The sequence below is a fragment of the Erinaceus europaeus genome, chromosome 21 (genome assembly GCF_950295315.1).
Source record: "Erinaceus europaeus chromosome 21, mEriEur2.1, whole genome shotgun sequence".
Lineage (NCBI taxonomy): Eukaryota > Metazoa > Chordata > Mammalia > Eulipotyphla > Erinaceidae > Erinaceus > Erinaceus europaeus.
In genome coordinates this window covers 10,662,925-10,682,553 of record NC_080182.1, presented here as the reverse complement: position 1 = coordinate 10,682,553, position 19,629 = coordinate 10,662,925, and the positions used below count along the sequence as shown (strand labels likewise).

The following is a 19,629-nucleotide window of genomic DNA, read 5'->3' as shown; positions in this document are numbered from 1 at the left end:
GGGAGTCGCTTCACAGGTAGTGAAGCAGGTCTGCAGGTATCTATCTTTCTCTCCTCCTTTCTGTCTTCCCCTCCTCTCTCCATTTCTCTCTGTCCTATCTAACAATGATGACATCAATAACAACAACAATAACTATAGCAACAATAAAAAAAACCAAGGACAACAAAAGGGAAAATAAATAAATATATATAGTGATACATATATATAACTAAAAAAAAAAAGAATCTAGATCCCCATTGCCAAATGAGGAGCCTGCTGCAAAGATGACACCCCGGACCCACCGTCCCACCTAGAGCGTGTGTGACCCTGTGGGTGGGGAGGGGCCGGGGGAAAGCAGACACTCACCATGGGGAACAGGCCCAGCGAGTGGTAGCGCCGGGAGGTGGTGTTGGGCATGGTCTTGTTGCGTAGGTTCTTGAGCTCCTCCTGCGCCTCGTGCAGCATCTCCATGCACTCTGCATACTTGTCCTCCAGCTCCCGCAGCTGTGGAGCCAGAGAGGGGAGGCTCAGGGTCTCCAGAGAACCAGCTGTGCCTGCCCAGAGCTAGAAGCATGCAGCAAGGCTCTGGACAGAGGTCACGGCACGCCGTGGGAGCGGGTGGACTGAGGTCAGAGGCCAAAGAGGCCTCCAGCTTAGGTGTTTGTTTTGTTTTGCTTTTTCTTTACTCGGGAAGACCTCGTAGACTCAGACTTTTTTTTTTTTTTTTTTTTAACCAGAGCACTGCTCAGCTCTGGCTTACGATGGGGGATTGAACCTGGGACTTCTAAGCCTTAAACATGAGAGTAACCATTATGCTACCTCCCCTGTCCAGAAGCTGGTCTTTAGGCAGAGTGAGGTAGAGCTCAGACTCCCAGGAACTTTTACCCAGTCAATGACAGTGGGGGCTGGGGACTGCTTTAGAAGGAAAGATAACATTCCTTCAGGTCAATATAAAAACAGCTGTTAAGGGGGGTATGACTCTCAGCCTGTCAGAGGGAGGCCGGTGCACCCCCAGTGGAATGGAAGTCTTTTTTTTTTTTTTAAAGATTTTATTTATTTATGAGGAAGATAGGAGGAGAGAGAAAGAACCAGATACTCTGGCACATGTGCTGCTGGGGATCGAACTCGGGACCTCATGCTTGAGAGTCCAAAGTTTTACCACTGCACCACCTCCCAGACCAAGGAGTAGAAGTCTTGATGACACAGAGGAGAAGCACTCACCTCAGCCGTGAGCTGCCGCTGGGCGTCCTTAGCAGCCCCCAAGTGCTGGACAAGTTCTTCATTTTCCACTGCACACTACAATGTGTCAAAGGCAAGTCATTTTCTCTCTCTCTCTCTCCCTCCCTTCCCCTAATTTCTTTATTGGGAGATTAATGCTTTACAGCCAACAGTTAAATACAATAGTTTGTTACATGCATAACATTTCCCAGTTTTCCACATAACAAGTTTCTCTTTTAAGATGCCTAGACTAGTCTAACTTTATCCTCATGTGACCCTGGCACTACATTTCGATAAGGAGAACTTAAGCTTCTCCTGGAGTCAAATCTTTTTCTGTAAGTGTGAAGGCAAAGTCTTTCCTTCTCATTCGTCTTCATTCTCTAGAGAGTCCACTCCCCTACCTCCAGCCCGCATAATCATGATTCAAAGAAGTGACATGGGAAATGAAATTGCTTCTGTTGTTCTACTCAATGCTAAAGGGAAGCCCGGGCAAACCAGATAAGGACAGATGCTAGATCACATGAGTCATGGATTAAACTCCCTATCTATAGAACCCTTTTTAAGCAACTCTATTAAGTTGCAGTTCTTCTTAGGAAGTGAGTGGTGTTCAATCTGACACGCTCATCCATATGGTCCACCCAGTTTCACACTGTGAGGTCTAGCATGCTTTGCCTGCCAAAGGGCAGCACAAGCTCCTCCTGGGTAAAAACTCAAGGGCACTCTCTCTGACGTAAATGTCCCTCTTTTGGGAGTTGGGCAGTAGCGCAGCCGGTTAAGCGCCCATGGCGCAAAGCACAAAGACCATTTTAAAGCTCTCCACCTGCAGGGGAGTCACTTCACAGGCAGTGAAGCAGGTCTGCAGGTGTCTATCTTTCTCTCCCCCCTCTCTGTCTTCTTCTTCTCTCTCCATTTCTCTCTGTCCTATCCAACAACAATGACAACATCAATAATACAACCACAAAGGCAACAAAAGGGAATAAATAAATAAGTAAAAATGTCCTTCTTTTGTATTGGCCAGAGAAACAGAAGCCTTACAGCCTTTGCCTTCTTCTGCAAATCCACTATCTGGGACAGCAGGTGTGTGATCTCCTCTTGCTGGCGGGCAGCATCTTCAGTCTTCTTGGCCAGTTCTTCTGAGATGCTGGCAATCTGCACGTTGGCATCCCCTTCAAACAGGAAACCACCGTCAGAGTGAGTCAGAGACCCCCGTGTGGAGACCCAGCGAGAACCGTTCCTTTACGATTTGCACAAAAGATAAAGCCTTTATTAGAAAATAGAGGAGTGGAGAAGACCTGTGAAGAAGGTACTTGGAGTAGGTGTTGCCCCTGATGACACGCAGTGAGGCAAGGTGGGTTCTGGGTCTGAGGCAGGCTGGGAGTATGGATCGATCTGTCAATGCCCATGTTCAGCGGGGAAGCAATTACAGAAGCCAGACCTTCTACCTTCTGCAACCCTCAATGACCCTGGGTCCATGCTCCCAGAGGGCTAGAGAATGGGAAAGCTATCACGGGAGGGGGTGGGTTATGGAGATTGGGTGGTGGGAATTGTGTGGAGTTATACCCCTCCTACCTTATGGTTTTGTTCATTAATCCTTTCTTAAATAAAAAATTAAAAAAAAAAGAGAGCAAAAAAAAAAACATAGGTACGGGGTTTCCTTTTGGGCTGATAAAAATATCTTAGAAATAGATAGAACTAGTAGTTGTATAACATAATGAAGGACTAAATGTTATGTGATTGCACAGTTCAAAATGTTAAGTGGGTAATTTTATTTTATGAGAATTTTCATTAAAAATATATAAACCCAAAATATATATATATTTTTTTAAAAAGAAAGAATGTGGGAGTCGGGCGGTAGTGTGTCGGGTTAAGCGCACGTGGCGCAAAGCGCAAGGACCGGCATAAGGATCCTGGTTCCAGCCCCCGGCTCTCCACCTGCCGGGGAGTCACTTCACAAGCGGTGAAGCAGGTCTGCAGGTGTCTATCTTTCTCTCCCCTCTCTGTCTTCCCCTCCTCTCTCCATTTCTCTCTGTCTTATCCAACAATGATGACAATGAATAACAACAACAATAATAACTACAAAATGAAACATCAAGGGCAACAAAAGGGAATAAATAAAATAAATTTTTTTTAAAAAAAGAATGTGTCTCTGATAAAGTAGTGCTGATTTCTTTCTTTTTAAATTAATTTGTATTTATTATTGGATAGAGACAGAGAAAAATTGAGAGAGGATTGGGTAGATAGAAGGGGAAAAAGACAGAGAGAGACTTGTAGCCCTGCTTCACCATTCGTAAAGCTTTCCCCCTGCGGGTGGGGACCAGGGGCTTGAACCTGGGTCCTTGTGCACTGTAATGTGTGCGCTTAACCAGGTGCGCCACTGCCTGGCCCCTGGATTGCTTATAAATCAGGGTCAGGGGTGCCTTGCGAGATCCAGGAAAGGCTCTAAGTTTAAAAGAATTGTTGCTATACATGCCCCCAGGCTGGCAGGCAGGGAAATCACACTTTATCAAAAGCAATGTGAATGTGTTTTGTCAAGATGAAGACAGATACAAAAAGAGGGCACAGAAGTGGGGCAGAGACATACTCAGCTCCTTCACGCAGTCGTTGACCAGCTGCTGTTCCTTCTCTTCGTAGGTGATGGTCTCTGTCTTCAGCTGACAGGCCTGTGGGCGAGGTTCCGGTCAGAATCCACACCTGGGTGGGTGGGGCGTGCATGGCCAGGGCATGGAGCCAAACTGACCTGGGTCTGGGAGCTGGCCCTTCAGCATTACCCCACCTGCCACCCACTGAGTCAGAAGAAGGAGCAGAATTCCTTCTCTGCTCACCCGCCCAGCTAACATGGCGCACTGGTGGGCACCGCACAGAGCTGTGAGCACAAGTACTACACACCCAGCTCTGCTCAATCCTGTAAGTGCTGCCTTCTCTCGGGCTGTCCACTCATCCTTGCCTGCTCTGGCTCAGAGGAGAGCCCCACTGTGACCCTCCCTCCTACTCAACTAGCCTGAGGTCACTCCTCTGTCTGTCTCAGCCACACTTTTCACACAGCAACGTTGTGCTGGGAACTATTTCTAAGTTGGAGTTCAAGTGTTTTAATGAGTACAAACAAGGTACAACGTAGTTCACTGTAGGAGACAAGGAACAAAGACAGTGGCTGTGGGCTAAGGCTCAGGTGAGTCTTCTGCAGACTCCACGCCTCTGAGGGCGGCACTGTAACCGAGCTTGTTCTCTCCAGGTAAGGCAGGTGGGCCCAGTCCCGCATCAGAAGGCACTAAGGGCAGGAAAGGGCACTTCACCTCAGAGCGAAGAACCACATTCTCCTCTTCAAGGTCCTTCAGCTTCTTCTGAAGAGAATCTAGGTGAAAGTAATTCTGGACTGAGGAGGACGACTCATTTCTCTTCAGCCTGAGAGAGAAAAGGACTGTCACTCCTTAGAGAGAGAGAGCCGAGTCCTCCCACCACCCCTCCCCATTTGACAAATGAGGAAATGAGCACAGAGAGGTTAAGTCACTTGGTCTAGAGCAAATAGTCACACGAGTCACACTGAGGTGGGCACAACAGGCTGCAGAGTCCACGCTGCTGATGTGAGGCTCTACTGTGGCCTCTGACATGTTGCCTCTGGCTCCAACAGGCGAAGATACCCAGCCGGGAATTGATGACCGGCCAGGCCAAGTCAAAGTAGCCCAACAGGAAGACCCAACAACAGACTGGAGGCCTGCCCCTTCCTGTGTCACACTAACATAGTAGAGTCCATCTCTTAGCAGCCCTTGGATGTGCTTGAGGGAGGCAGGAGGAGCTGGCCCAGCTGGCTGGTGGAGGTGGCCCTGCCCCAGGCAGCACCAAAGATATCCACAGCCACTTTCTGTTCTGGCCTCTGGGGACACGGCCCCCTGGGGACTTACGGGGTTGAGCAAACGGATTCAGGCTCGCTCTCCTCCGCGGCACTGGTATAGAACTGCAGCAGCTCATCCTTCATGGACAGTTCATGGCGGAGCTGAGAGACCTGCATAAGACAGGGCAGTGTGGGCAGGGTGGGGGCCGACCACTTCCCAGGAGCAACAGTGTACTCCTCACTCATTGTAAGAGGCTCTTAAAGGTAAAGGCATTCCACCAATTTCATGCATTTCTAAGAAAATACAGGGGCAACCCCTGGTTGAGTGCACGCGTTATACAGTGCACAAGGATCTGGGTTCAAGCCCCTGGTCCCCACCTGAAAGGGAGAAGCTTCCTAAGTGGTGAAGCAAGGCTGCAGGTATCCTCTCTCTCTCTCTTTCTCTCTCTCTCCCCCTCCCCTCTCAATTTCTCTGTTTCTATCTAAAATAAATAAATAAATAAAATATTTAAAAAAGAAAACAGAGTTGAGTTTCATCCTATCTGAGGGAAATATTTCTTTTTTGGCAGAACCCCTGCCTAAAGTTTTACTTTGGGACAAAGAAGAGGAAAGAGGGCTTTTGTAATGAATTTTCTTTTTCGTATTAATTTTATTTATTTATTCCCTTTTGTTGCCCTTGTTGTTTTGTTGTTGTAGTTATTATTGTTGTTGTTATTGATCTCATCGTTGTTAGATAAGACAGAGAGAAATGGAGAGAGGAGGGGAAGACAGAGAGGGGGAGAGAAAGACAGACACCTACAGACCTGCTTCACCGCCTGTGAAGCGACTCCCCTGCAGGTGGGGAGCCGGGGGCTCAAACTGGGATCCTTGCAACAGTCCTTGCGCTTTGTACCACGTGCGCTTAACTGACTGAGCTACTGCCCAACTCCTTGAGAGAGGGCTTTTGAAAGATGATTGTGGGCAAGAAGGCAGATTATGGGTTTGCAAGTGGCCAGATGACTAACTGGGCAGCTGGCCAAAGAAACAGACCATGTCAGCAAATAAAAGGCCATTTGTTTCTGTTGAAGCCAAATCTCCCAGTGCCCTGGACCAGCACCCTGCTGATGCCGGCTCTGGTGGGCAGCTTTCAGCTCTCCAGCGCCGGCTCGCACACATGGAGAAGCCCACAGCCCCACCCATGACTGCTGTGTCCTCAGAGGGCTTGGTCACTGTGAGCTCCAGATTCAGGGATCACGAGACCAGGATTTCAGATACAGAATGAAAAGAAGGGCCGCCAGGAAGTGTCTGTGCCAGCTACACCTTGGCTTGACTTGCCCATCATAGTTAAGGGTAAATAAATAAAGTAAAGTAAAGTAAAATAAAACTCCACAGAAACACTTTGCACCTGCCCTCTCTCCGCTCGGCACTGATGAATAGGAACAGGTCGTGTTAAGTAAGAACTGCAATTCTGGGGCTGGGTGGTGGCACACTTGGCTGAGCACACATGTTCCAGTGTTTAAGGACCCAGGTTCGAGCCCCCAGTCCCCACCTTCAGGGGAAAAACTTTACGAGTGGTGAAGCAGGGCTGTAGGTGTCTCTCTGTCTCTCTCCCTCTCTATCACCCCCTTCCCTCTCCATTTCAGACTGTCTCTATCCAACAAATAAAAAATATATATAAAAGAACTACAATTCTGCTATAGTTCCTTGTTTCTAAATTGATTACTGGTTTATTCCAGCTTCCCTAAAAACAGTGAATATATTATCTGTTCCAGAGAGAAACCAATTTTATATGCATATAGATTATAGTTTTCAAATGCAAGCTTTTTCCAAGAGGGGTGGGGGAGGACATTTCTATTTTCAAACAATAAGATGCCCACTAATCAGAGGCTGGTTCTCATGTCAAGCATGTCCCTCTGCTCTGGAGAGGAATGGCCTGCTGACTTGGGGATATCAGGTCATGATGCCAAAAAAGCAGGAGACAACCATATTCAATCTTTAACAAAGCAGAGTAAACTTTTTTTTAATAGAGTGGCAATGCTAGTGTATCCTTTTAAGACTACCATGAACCCCAGATAACAACAGCTGGGAATCAGCTTAGCATGAAAAAAAAAAAATCACCTTAGCATGAGAACTACATCTTAGAAACAGAAGGACAGTGTCTTCTCTCACTAAGAAATTTCTGAAAGAAAGAAAGTAAGGGAGAAGACAAAAGAAGGAAGAACTGAAATGGAAGTCTCTGAGGTTAAAATTCTCAATGCTTGCCTGGACAGACGACCCCACCAATGTGTCCTGAAGCCCCACGTCCCCAGAGCCCCACCCCACTAGGGAAAGAGAGAGACAGACTGGGAGGATGGATCCACCTGCCAACGCCCATGCTCAGTGGGGAAGCAATGACAGAAGCCAGACCTTCCACCTTCTGCATCCCACAACGACCCTGGGTCCATACTCCCAGAGGGATAAAGAACAGGAAAGCTGTCAGGGGAGGGGATGGGATACAGGGTTCTGGTGGTGGGAACTGTGTGGGGTTGTGCCCTCTTCTATGGTCTTGTCGATATTTTCTATTTTTTAGTTTACAAATAAATTTAATAATAATAATAGTAATAAAAGAGAAACTGGGGTGACCAGAAAGAAGCTGCAGAAAGTGGAGCCTTCCTCCTTCTTCCTGTCCATACTGTGTCCCTTCCAGAAGGCCGAGTACTGCCCCTCCTAAGCCTCACCCCTTAGGTAAGCCGACATGGCTGGGCGCTCGTGCAGAGGGGAAGAGCGACACTTTCAAGTATGGGGTCCTGAATTCAAGCCCTGGCATTGTGTGTGCCACAGCGATGCTCTGGTTCCTCCCTCTTTTTCATTCATTAAGATAGAGACCTTAGGGGAGTCGGGCGGTTGTGCAGCGGGTTAAGTGCACGTGGCGCAAAGGACCTACATAAGAATCCTGGTTCGAGCCCCTGGCTTCCCACCTGCAGGGGAGTCGCTTCACAAGCAGTGAGTGAAGCAGGTCTGCAGGTGTCTGTCTTTCTCTCCCCCTCTCTGTCTTCCCTTCCTCTCTCCATTTCTCTCTGTCCTATCCAACTACAACGGCATCAATAACAACAATAATAACTACAGCAATAAAGCAACAAGCGCAACAAAAGAGAAAGTAAATAAGTATTAAAAAAAATCAGAAACCTTAGTGGCTGGGTGTGGATGTGCCTGGTAGAGCACACATATTACCCTGGCAAGGACCTGGGTTCAAGCCCCTCACCCCCACCTGCAGGTTGGAAGCGTCACAAGCAAGAAGCAATACTGCAGGTCTCTCTCTCTCTCTCCCCCTCCCTCCCTCCCTTCCTCCCTCTTTATTTTCTACTTCTCTCTCAATTTCTCTCTACAGATTAAAAAAAAAAAAAAAAAAAAACTACCAGGAGCAGTGGATTTGTTGTGCAGGTTCAAAGTCCCCGCAATAGCCCTGGTGGCAATAAAAAACAACCAGGAAGACGTAAGACAGAAAGGGAAACACAAAGTGAGACTTGGACTGGGTATGCTGTATTGCACCAGAGCAAAGGACTCTGGGAGGGCGGGGGAGGATGGAGCTGGAGGCAGGGGCTCCCAACCCCTGGCATATGAAGGTGGAAGGAAGACCGAGGCTGGGGTGAGAGTGTTCTGTAGATGCCGATGTGGAGATAAGCAATGGTAGAATGGTATCTACTGGCAACACCTGTCCACGGCCCCCATAAAATGAAAAAAGGAAAAAAAAAAAAAAAAAACACAGGGAGGATTGTGTGTCCCATCCCCTTTCAACACTGATAATCACCAGCCAAGTTTTGTATCCTGACAATAATGGAGTTTCAGCCAAGTTTTATATACTGACAATAATGGAGTTTCATTTCTCACAAACACAGAATGCCACTGTAATGAGGAATGTGCAATAGCTGTGGTCACTCAATGGCATGGCTGATCCCAAGTAGGATTCCCGCCACCCGCTGCCTGGCCACCCCACATGCTGAGTCTCCCTCAGCCTCCAAGACCACCTGGGCTGTGGCTGGCCCACTGACAGTCCTGCCCCAGGATTGGAGCCTGCTGACTAGGGAAGGGCCATTCTCATCTCTGGACGGCTTAGCCACGATGTCAGAAATGGTTAACAGAAGGCAGCTGCCCATCGCAGGTGGCCAGGGGTCGGGAGGCGTACCCAGCAGAGTGATCGCACATCCTACCTGGCTCAGGAGGCCACAGGAGCAGGCAGCCCTGGCCCCGGAATGTGGGCGTGGCCTCAGACTGCCAGCTCAGCACCTCCAGCCACAGCTGGGCTCCTTACCTCTTCCCTGATGTGTTCCACCTGCTCCTCTAACAGCTCGTTCCTCTCGGTGAGTGTCTTGTTCTTCTTCAGCAACGACTGGCCAATTCGAGCAGCCAATTCTAAATCCCGCTCTTTCTATGAAAGGCAAAAGGGAAAACGGTGATTTCCCCAAGCTCTGTGCTTCCCAAAGGACCCAACAGTACTCAGTGTCCACTAAGAAATCCAAGACATTCGGGAGTCGGGCAGTGGCGCAGCAGGTTAAGCGCATGTGGCGCGAAGCGCAAGGACCGGTGTTAAGGATCTGGTTCGAGCCCCTGGCTCCCCACCTGCAGGGGAGTCTTTTCACAGGCGGTGAAGCAGGTCTGCAGGTGTCTGTCTTTCTCTCCCCCTCTCTGTCTTCCCCTCCTCTCTCCATTTCTCTCTGTCCTATCCAACAACAATGACATCAATAACAACAACAATAATAACTACAACAACAATAAAAAACAAACCAAGGGCAACAAAAGGAAAAACAAATAAATAAATAAATAAATAAATAAATTTTAAAAAAGAAAAAGAAAACCAAGACATTTAAAAACCAGGGCTGGGTGGTGGCGCACCTGGTTGAGCGCACATGTCACAATGCACAGGGACCCGGGTTTGAGTCCCCGGTCTCCACCTGTAGGGAGAAAACTTTCCAAGTGGTGACGCAGGGCTGCAGGTGTCTCTCTGTCTCTCCCTCCCTCTCTCTCTCCCCCTTCCCTTTCAATTTCTGACTGTTTCTACCCAACAAATAAATAAATATAATAAAGGTTTTTAAATAAGAATAACAAAGGGACTAATCGGGGCCGGGTGGAGACACATAGGGTGCAGCATACATCTGGTTCCCACCTGACTCTCGAAAGCTTCACGAGCAACGGAGCAGAGCTACAAGTGCCTCTCTGTCTCTCTTTACCCCTCTCTCTCCTTCTTTGTCTTGTTCTCTATTCAAAATTGGAAAGATAATAAAAGGACATGGGGAATGGTAAAGTCATTGCTTGGGCACTAATAGTCCCTGAGGTAGCCCTGGTGGCAGAGGGGGGGGAAGAGGGAGAGAGAGAGAAAGAGAGAGAGAGAGAGGAGAGAGGGAGAGAGGGAGGGAAGGAGGGAGGGAGGGAGAGAGAAAGAGAAGGAGAGAGATGGAGAGAGAAGGAGAGAGAGAGGGAAAGAGAGAGGGGAAGGGAATTAATAAATGACTATCTTTGTCAGCATTTGCTATCTGGGTCAGGGAGGGGTGGGGACACTGCTTATGTGCAATGTACAAGGGTTTGTGGATCTCAAGCCATGAACAGGAGCTTTAAAATCTTCATAAGCCAAACTTTGGTCTCTACAGGGAAACATGCTTCCAAAAGCATTAATTATGGCTGCTTTCGGTGTCTATCCAAAGACTGAGCTATTTTATCAGCAGAACCAAATTACAGAAACATTCAGTAACCACTGATATTGGATGAACAGACGGACATGGAAATTCCAAAACACTCTTACAATGAAGTCAAGAGCTGACATAGGGAGGGGGCTCCATTATACACATTAGCTAGGGTTAACTTACGTCCTTCTGTCAGTCTCACACACGACAAAAATGCTTAAAATTACTCTGAAGTAGAAGCAGGCGTTTCTTTGATTTACATCTTACCTTTTTTAAATCCCACTTAACAAATGGAGAGATAAGGGGGCTGAGCAGTAGCACAGTGGGTTAACACAGGTGGTGCAAAGCGCAAGGACTGGCAAAAGGATTCCAGTTCGAGCCCCCAGCTCCCCACCTGCAGGGGAGTCACTTCAGAGGCGGTGAAGCAGGTCTGTGGGTGTCTATCTTTTTCTTGCCCTCTGCCTTCTCATCCTGGATATTTCTCTCAGTCCTATCCAACAGCAATAACAACAACGATAAACAACAATGACAACAAAAGGGAAAAAATAGCCTCCAGGAGCAGTGGATTCATGGTTCAGGCACTGAGCCCCAGCAATAACCCTGGAGGCAAAAAAGGAGAGTTAAACTTAAAACTTTCTTGCAGACTTCAGAGACAAGACTGTGTTAAGGACAGAATTTTCTAGTGGCTCAGCTGATTATATCACTTAGCATAGAGCGGTACACCAGAGAACATCTATTTAGTGACATATAAAGGTTCAGCTATCAGTGTGAAAGGAAAGATTTTCATTCCCTGCTAGTGGAGACAGTGGGGAAGGTGCCATCACCAAGCACAGACCTGCCCCTCTGTGCTACAGAGAGTGCTTGCCACTATGGGCAGCGTCAGTTCACTCACTGTTAGGGTGGGGGATAATAAGGGGAGGTGTGCAATTCATGGATCAAGCGCATACTTGAGACCAGAACAAAGACAGGAGGGGAAAACCCTAGCTTGAAAGCTATTACTGCATGGTCAGCAAAGTCACAATTTTTTTTTTTTTTGCCTCCAGGGTTATTGCTGGGTCTCAGTGCCTACATCATTAATCCACTGCTTCTGGAGGTCATTTTCTCCCATTTGTTGCCCTTGTTGTTTATCTTTGTTGTTGTTATTGCTGTCATTGTTCGATAGGACAGAGAGAAGTCAAGAGAGGAAGAGAAGATGGGGAGAGAAAGATAGACACTGCTTCACCACCTATAAAGCAAAATCTCGTGCAAGTGGGGAGCTGGGGGTTCGAATTGGGGTCCTTATGCCAGTAAGGCTAGAAATGGACCTACCCTATGACCCTGCAATTCCTCTCCTGGGCATATATCCTAAGGAACCCAACACATCCATCCAAAAAGATCTGTGTACACCTGTGTTCATAGCAGCACAATTTGTAATAGCCAAAACCTGGAAGCAACCCAGGTGTCCAACAACAGATGAGTGGCTGAGCAAGTTGTGGTATATATACACAATGGAATACTACTCAGCTATAAAAAATGGTGACTTCACTCTCAGGCAGAAGTTGAAAAATAAGATCAGAAGAGAAAACACAAGTAGAACCTGAACTGGAATTGGTGTATTACACCAAAGTAAAAGACTCTGGGGTGAGAGAATACAGGTCCAAAAAGGATGATAGAGGACCTGGTGGGGGTTGTATTGTTATATGGAAAACTGAGAAATGTTATGTATGTACAAACTATTGTATTTACTGTCGAATGTAAAACATTAATCCCCCAATAAAGAAATTAAAAAAAAAAACCATTCTGCTATTGTAAGTGAACCATTCTGTTCTAAAACTAAGAGTTTAGGTTGTAATTAAGCACCCTTAAAGGGCTGGCGAGGTAACTAAGTAGGATCATGAATTTTCTCATGTACAGGACCCTGGGTTCAGTCCCCACCCCACCCCACACAATTAAAAAATAATCCCTGGGGAGTTTTCTCATTTCTTAGATCTCTTGATGGGGTAGACTCACTGAGGCAGCCTTGGGAGACTCCTCCAGCTTTATGACTCAGTGAGCTGTGTTCTGTATCCTGAAGAGCAGCTTTTCTTTCTTTTAAAAATCTTTTTAATATATATTTATTTATTCCTTTTGTTGACCTTGCTGTTTTTATTGTTGCTGTTGTTATTGATGTTGTCATTGTTGGATAGGACAAAGACAAATGGAGAGAGGAGGGGAAGACAGGAGGGGAAGACAGAGGGAGAGAAAGACAGACACCTGCAGACCTGCTTCACCACCTGGGAAGCAACTCCCCTGCAGGTGGGGAGCCGGGGGCTGGAACCGGGATCCTTGCGCCGGTTCTTGTGCTTTGTGCCACCTGCTCTTAACCCACTGCGCTACCACCCAACTCCCAGCAGCTTTTATTTCTGACATCTTACATATTTAGAAAAATCATCCCATGCCCTGACAACATGCGCTCTTCTGTTTATTATAGAAGTTCCAGTGAATTATGAACAGAGCACTGGAGGTCCAAGGATAGTTTAGGGAGTCTGGATCCCACAGCCACTTGGGGTTCCCTCTCTCTCTCTCTCTCTCTCTCTCACATACACACACACACACACACACACACACACACACACACACAATGGTCTCTTTCTCCAAGCTCTTTATAGTCCAGAAATCTGTAACTGCTGTCACCACCGTCCCAGAAACCAGCTGGGTGTCACACCAACGAAGCCATCAAGACCTCCAACTCATTCCCTCACTCTGTGCTTCTGCAACATGCCCCCACCCCCAAGGGAAAAAAACTCACTGATGTTCAATCCTGTGTATTATCTGAGTGAAATGCAGCCGCCAACAAGGAGGGAGGGGGCTCACCCCAGCAGCCTGTGATCACTTCAGCCTCAACATTTTGGCTTGTTCGGTGCTTGGAGGTAAGAAATTTGTGTGAAAGGGCCAACCTCGCTGGGATCAAATTAAAATGAGGACCTGGTACAGTGGTTCCTTCAGCCATTCTCAGGTGACAATCATTTCCCTTTGGAAGTGTGAGCTCCACAAAACCCAGCTCAAATTTGCTGACGTCTGAGAAGGAGGCAGGTTCTCAGAACACCCAGCAGTAGAGCCCATCTGGCTCACTGGCTCACTGACCTGCCTGGTCTTTATACATCCAAGCTGATAAGTTGCAATAAGCACTGACATTTTGTATTCAGTTTCCACCACAAACAAATCAAGCCAGAAGTGAAGTCATGAAGACTGGTCTGACAGAGTCCTGGAAGCTCGGGGCTTGCTCTGCACAGAGGCCAGAATCTGGGCAGAAGGGGCGACAGGCAGGGAAGAGACACAGATGGAGGAGTCAGCTCAGCCATGAACCCCCTGCCTCTCCTACCCCAAAGCTCGGACCCAGGGTCCTCTTCTCCTCCCTGCCCCACAAATGGGGAGCTTTTGCTTCCTGCACACAAAAAGTCTCATCTTTAGGGGATAATGTAAAGAAAACTCTCTACTGAAATATAAAAAAATATGTCAAAGTAAAACATTTTGTGGGTGAAATACCACGTTTTAAGTTATTGCCATGTCACTGGTTTAGCCTCTGTTCACTTATGCCAACAGCCTGGCTGGGTTTCTCTTTGAGAGTTCCAGGAATGGAAGAGAAAAAAAGCACACAATAAATGTTTTACTTCTAACAACAAGTACATGTCTAGGAACTGACTGCCGGATTAAACTAAGTGAGAATAAAAGACCACAGGTAAATAACGCAGGCCATAATAAGCTGTTGACTGAGCAGGTCCTTGGATTCCGCAGGAAATACAGACAGGTGGGGCCCATTCTAACTTGGCTCCTCCTTCCTCTCCACTGCCCTGTGGCCGCCAGTGAACAGGCGTGTGCTGCCCACGGAGCAGCTGAGCAGCTGCCCCCCCCCCACCCCGGCACTTAGTGGCTGACTCATCTCATTCACCGATTCTGGATAAAAGATGACTAAGGAGTCCTCGGAATAACCCTCTCTGAAACTGAAGCGGAGGCGGGCTTTGTCCAAAGGTAAATTCCGAATAGCAGTGAGTCAGGGCCAGCCACAGAATCCTCTTCCCCTCACACCCGGTTACAAAGTCCCCACGCTGGACAAGAACTGGGCTCTGGCATCCCATGCAGGGACCCCTGGCCCCCATCAGTGTGTGGCAAGCATGCAAAGCAAATGGCCACAAGCAGAAGCAGAACCAAGAACAGCTCAGCACAGTTCAGCTGTCACCTAGTCGAGAAGAAGCCAGGAAATCCACCTGCTTCCAAAGAAAGGCAGAAAGTAGCCCAGATATGTTTCTTATCAGGACAAGGCAAAACAAACAGTGTCATGCCCACAACACAGGGGCACAGATCGCTGGCAGGAGACAACACAGAAACGCCCAGCAAGTATTCTTTTCAGCAGCCCTTTCCCCCCACCCCAAAGACTGGCAGCCTACTCTTTATGCAAAGATGCTTATTTGGGAAATCAGATGGGGGCTCAGAGGGCTGGAGTCCTAGGCTCCTTTGGAAGAGGCCTCACTTGTTCAAGCAGGAACGCCATCCTCCCTGTGGGGGCACTGCCCAGCACCACCAACTAAACGCAGCAGGTGGCAAGAACTAGGGACATCAGACATCCACAGAAGCAGCACCTCACTGGAAACATCCAGTTCATGTTCTCCAGACTGACCATCGTGGACCACTGTCCACTGACCATCGACAAACCAAGGTCACAAGAAAGCCCAAAGAGTCCATTTTTTTTTTTTTTTTTTTTTTTGCCTGCAGGGTTATTGTTGGGGCTTGGTGCCTACACTACAAATCCACTGCTCCTGGGGGTTATTTTTCCCATTTTTGTTGCCCTTGTTGTGCTTGTTGTAGTTGTTACTGTTGTCATAGCTGTTGTTGTTGTTGGATAGGACGGAGAGAAATGGAGAGAGGAGGGGAAGACAGAGAGGAGGAGAGAAACATAGACACCTGCAGACCTACTTTACCGCTTGCAAAGCAACCCCCTGCAGGTGGGGAGCCGGGGGCTCGAACCGTGATCCTTATGCCGGCCCTTGCGCGTTGCGCCACATGCACGTAATCCGCTGCACTACTGCCCAACTCTCAAGAGTCAGTTTTTAACAGCAGTTAAAAAAGTGGGTTGGAAAGGGGGCTGAGTGACCTTGCTTCTGCCCTCTCAGATTCATTCCCGGTAGGATGCGGGGTGGGAGTTGCGGAGGGAACACAGCCATCTAAATCAAGACCTACCATGGCACTGAGGAGATAACGCTTAGCTCTCAGCTGGTCCTTAGGGGGCCAGGCAGTGGCGCACCCAGTTAAGTGCACATATCACTAAGCACAGGACCCAAGTTTGAGCCACCTGCAAGGAGGATGCTTCATATGCGATGAAGCATGTTTGCAGAGGTCTCTCTTTCTCTCCCTCTATCTCCCTGTCCTCTCTCAATTCATCTCTGTTCTATCAAAGAAAATGAGGAAACATTAACCTCAAATTTTATCCTTAAAATAAGCATGACAGCAGAGGTAGACATTTATCAAAGCTGTATTGTTGGCATGGTTAAAAGCAACAACAACAACAACAAAATCACCCAAACAGGCCTCCCCCATGACCCTTGAGAAAGCTTCTAGCCAACGAACTAAGTGCAGGGATTAGTATGGGCACAGACTGTGTCATGGTGATGGGGACAGCCATCCAGCTCCCCAGGGGCCCTACAGCATGACACTGAGAAGTCAGGAGAGAGCTGGTCAAGCAGGGCAAATGGTCAAGGTGGGAGAGGAGGCAGGTCCGGTCAGTCAGGAGAGAGCTATGGGGCAGGACCCTGGGGGCCCTCCAGTGCCACCCTAAGAACCCAAGTGTTGGGAGAGGTGAGTGATGCCACAGGCTCTGGGCAGGGGCACTGCCAGGAAGGCTGGAGCAGAGAGAAATTAGTCTCTCTGTGGAGGCTCTAAGAGCTTGAGAGGTGGCCTGGGAACCAAAGCAGAGGTAAAGAGACAGGCCCCTCTCAGAGGGGCTGGGGAGCTGACTACCTAGTGGCAGCTGTACCACCTAGTACCTAGTTGTACCACCACGGCGGGTGGCAGCTGCTGGCAGAAGAGTGGCACTACAGGGGAAATGGATGCAGCCAGAAGGGGTCAGGAATGAGCCACTTTCAAAGCTCAGTAACATGGGCAGGATTCCTGTGCCACTATGCATGTGACCCAGGTTGAAGCCCTGGCCCTGTGTGGGGTGCTCTGAGAGTGGAGGGAGGCTTGGTGCCTCTTTTTCTCTGTCTGGGTGAAAACAGTAGCCTGGAGTGGTCAAGATTCTGCATGCTTGAGGTGAGGTGCTATTCCAAGGGAAGGAAGGAAGGAAGGAAGGAAGGAAGGAAGGAAGGAAGGAAGGAAGGAAGGAAGGAAGGAAGGAAGGAGGAAAGGAAGGAAGGAGAAAGGAAGGAAAGAAGAAAGGGGGAGAAAGGAAGGAAAGAAGGAAGGAAGGAAGGAAATGGTTTCCAGGACAGTGTATTTGTAGTGCAAGCACTGAGCCCCAGTAATAACCTGGTGGCAAAAAAAAAAAAAAAAAAAAAAGAACCAGGCTCTCAAGAACAAGGTCCTGGGTCTGACCGCTGGCACTGCATGTGTCAGAGATGTTCTGCTACGTCCCCACCTCCATGAATAATAAATAAATTGGGGGTTGTTTTTTAATTAGGGGAATTCATGATTTACAGTAAATACAGTTGTTGAAACATGTGTCAAGTTTCTTGATTTTCTGTAAAACACTCACCCTCAGCCTAAAACCTCCTCTGTCATCAGGCACCAGGATCTAAAAGTCCCCCTCACCCCAGAGTCCTTCACTTTGGTGCAATACACCAAACCCAGTCCGAGTTCTGCTTTGTGTCTCCCCTGTCCTTATTTCTCAACTTCTGCCCATGAATGAGATCATCCCATATTCATCCTTCTCTTTCTAAATGTTTTTAAATACCCAGAAAATAGAGCTTTGGTTAAATATATATGTGTGTGTGTGTGTGTGTGTGTGTGTGTGTATATTTAATATAAATATATACATATAAAATGGTTTTTACTTAATGTATATATATGTGTGTATATATATATATATAATGTTTTCATCTTTTTTATCTTTTAGGCATTCCAGTGAATATTTAAAAGCTCATTTTAACCTGAACTGGAATTGGCATATTGCACCAAAGTAAAAGACTCTGGGATGGGTGGTGGTGGGGAGAATACAGTTCCAAGAAGGATGACAGAAGACCTAGTGGGGGTTGTATTGTTATATGGAAAACTGGGAAATGTTATGCATGTACAAACTATTGTATTTACTGCTGAATGGAAAACATTAATTCCCCAATAAAGAAATTTCAAAAAAATAGATAAATAAAAGTTCGTCTTAACACATTCCTTTTATAATCTGAGGTTCCCTGTACAAAGCCATAGTAATAAGGACCTACATAGGGGCCAGAGAGACAGTGCAGCTGGGATGGCATCTGCTTGCCATGAATATAAGTCGTGTTCAAGCCCCGGGCGTACCACGTGGTACTCTGCACTGGAGGTCACGTCTGTGCTGTGGTATCTCACCCTCTTTCTCTGTCTCTATCTGAAAGGGTTGGCTCAGAGCTCCGGAGCCCTGGCAGCAACCTCCCTCCTCCCAAAAAGAAATCTACATAGCTGCCAATTCAAAAAAACAAAAATTTGAAGTCGCTACACTTTACCCAGAACAAGTCCAGTTCCTGACCATCTTTACTGACACATACGTTCATCAGGATAAGTCATAATCCAACAATCATGAGTGATTTTTCGCCTCCCCTCTATACTCACCTCCTCAAGAAGTCGAGTGACAGCATCTATGTCATTATATGTCTTAGTCATCTGGCCAACTCTTTCAGCACATAAAACTGCAAGAAACAGAAATGACAGTGAGACCACTCACACCTTTAAAGACCCAACAAGCCACCTACCTAAAAGAGCTGTGAAATCCTGGGGATGACTGCAGTTAGTAACACTGCCCTGCAATTTGAGAACTGCTCAGAAAGTAGACCTTAAAACTTTTCATCATGGGAGTCTGGTGGTAGCGCAGCAGGTTAAGTGCATGTGGCGCAAAGCACAAGGATCAGCCTAAGGATCCCAGTTCGAGCCCCCTGGCTCCCCACCTACAGGGGAGTTGCTTCACAGACGGTGAAGCAGGTCTGCAGGTGTCTGTCTTTCCCTCCCTGCCTCTGTCTTTTCCTCCTCTCTCTATTTCTCTCTGTCCTATATAACAATGACAACATCAATAAAAACAACAATTTTAAAAAAAGGGCAACAAAAGGAAAAATAAATAAACATAAAACAATTTTTTTTAAAGTTTTCAATACAAGAAAAATTATGACTCTGTGTGATGACAGATGTTCGCTAAACATTATAATCATTTTCTACACAATGATTCATCATGCATATGTCAGTTATACAGCAATTAAAAACAAGCAGGCTGGGGAGATAGCTCAGTATGACCTCAGAGGAGAGGATTTGCAAGCCTGAGGTCCTGGGGGCCTAGAACCAATCCCCAGCACCACCACAACCAGGGCTGAGCAATGCTCTGATCTCTGCCTGACTCACACAAACATAAACAAATATACCTTTTTTAGGAGGCCGTAAACTGCGCCTGATAGGTATAAAGAATTATTGGTTGGGGGAGTTGGGTGGTAGCACAGCGGGTTAAGTGCAGGCGGCGCAAGGTGCAAGGACCGGCGTTAAGGATCCCGGTTCGAGCCCCCAGTTTCCCAATGGCAGGGTAGTTGCTTCACAGGCGGTGAAGCAAGTCTGCAGGTGTCTATCTTTCTTCTCCCCTCTCTGTCTTCCCCTCCTCTCTCCATTTCTCTCTGTCCTATCTAACAATGACGACATCAATACCTACAACAAAAATTAAAAAAACAAGGGCAACAAAAGGGAAAATAAATAAATATTAAAAAAATTAAAAGAATCATTGGTTTGTCCAGTCCTGGACAAATTGAACCCACTAGTCCAGTCTGAGAGAAGAGCCCCATACTTTGAGGAAATGAA

General features: G+C 47.3%; 1 protein-coding gene across 6 annotated transcripts in view; it reads right to left on the bottom strand.

The window, feature by feature from the left end:
* The window catches only part of TRAK1 (trafficking kinesin protein 1), a 56,426-nt gene extending 37,941 nt beyond the window's left edge, over positions 1-18,485 (bottom strand). For 5 of the 6 annotated variants that reach the window (XM_060180364.1, XM_060180366.1, XM_060180367.1 and 2 more), the window contains exons 1-8: positions 18,409-18,485; positions 9,291-9,407; positions 5,094-5,194; positions 4,488-4,596; positions 3,779-3,857; positions 2,233-2,363; positions 1,201-1,275; positions 346-483 (exon numbers count right to left, since the gene is read on the bottom strand). In XM_060180364.1, the coding sequence (XP_060036347.1) occupies positions 346-483; positions 1,201-1,275; positions 2,233-2,363; positions 3,779-3,857; positions 4,488-4,596; positions 5,094-5,194; positions 9,291-9,407; positions 18,409-18,459 (801 nt within the window). In that variant the 5' untranslated portion in view covers positions 18,460-18,485. Of the gene's footprint in view, positions 1-345; positions 484-1,200; positions 1,276-2,232; positions 2,364-3,778; positions 3,858-4,487; positions 4,597-5,093; positions 5,318-9,290; positions 9,408-18,408 lie in introns of those variants that run through there. The other variant, XM_060180365.1, reaches the window with a different exon arrangement.
* Between the last annotated feature and the right edge of the window lie 1,144 nt (positions 18,486-19,629).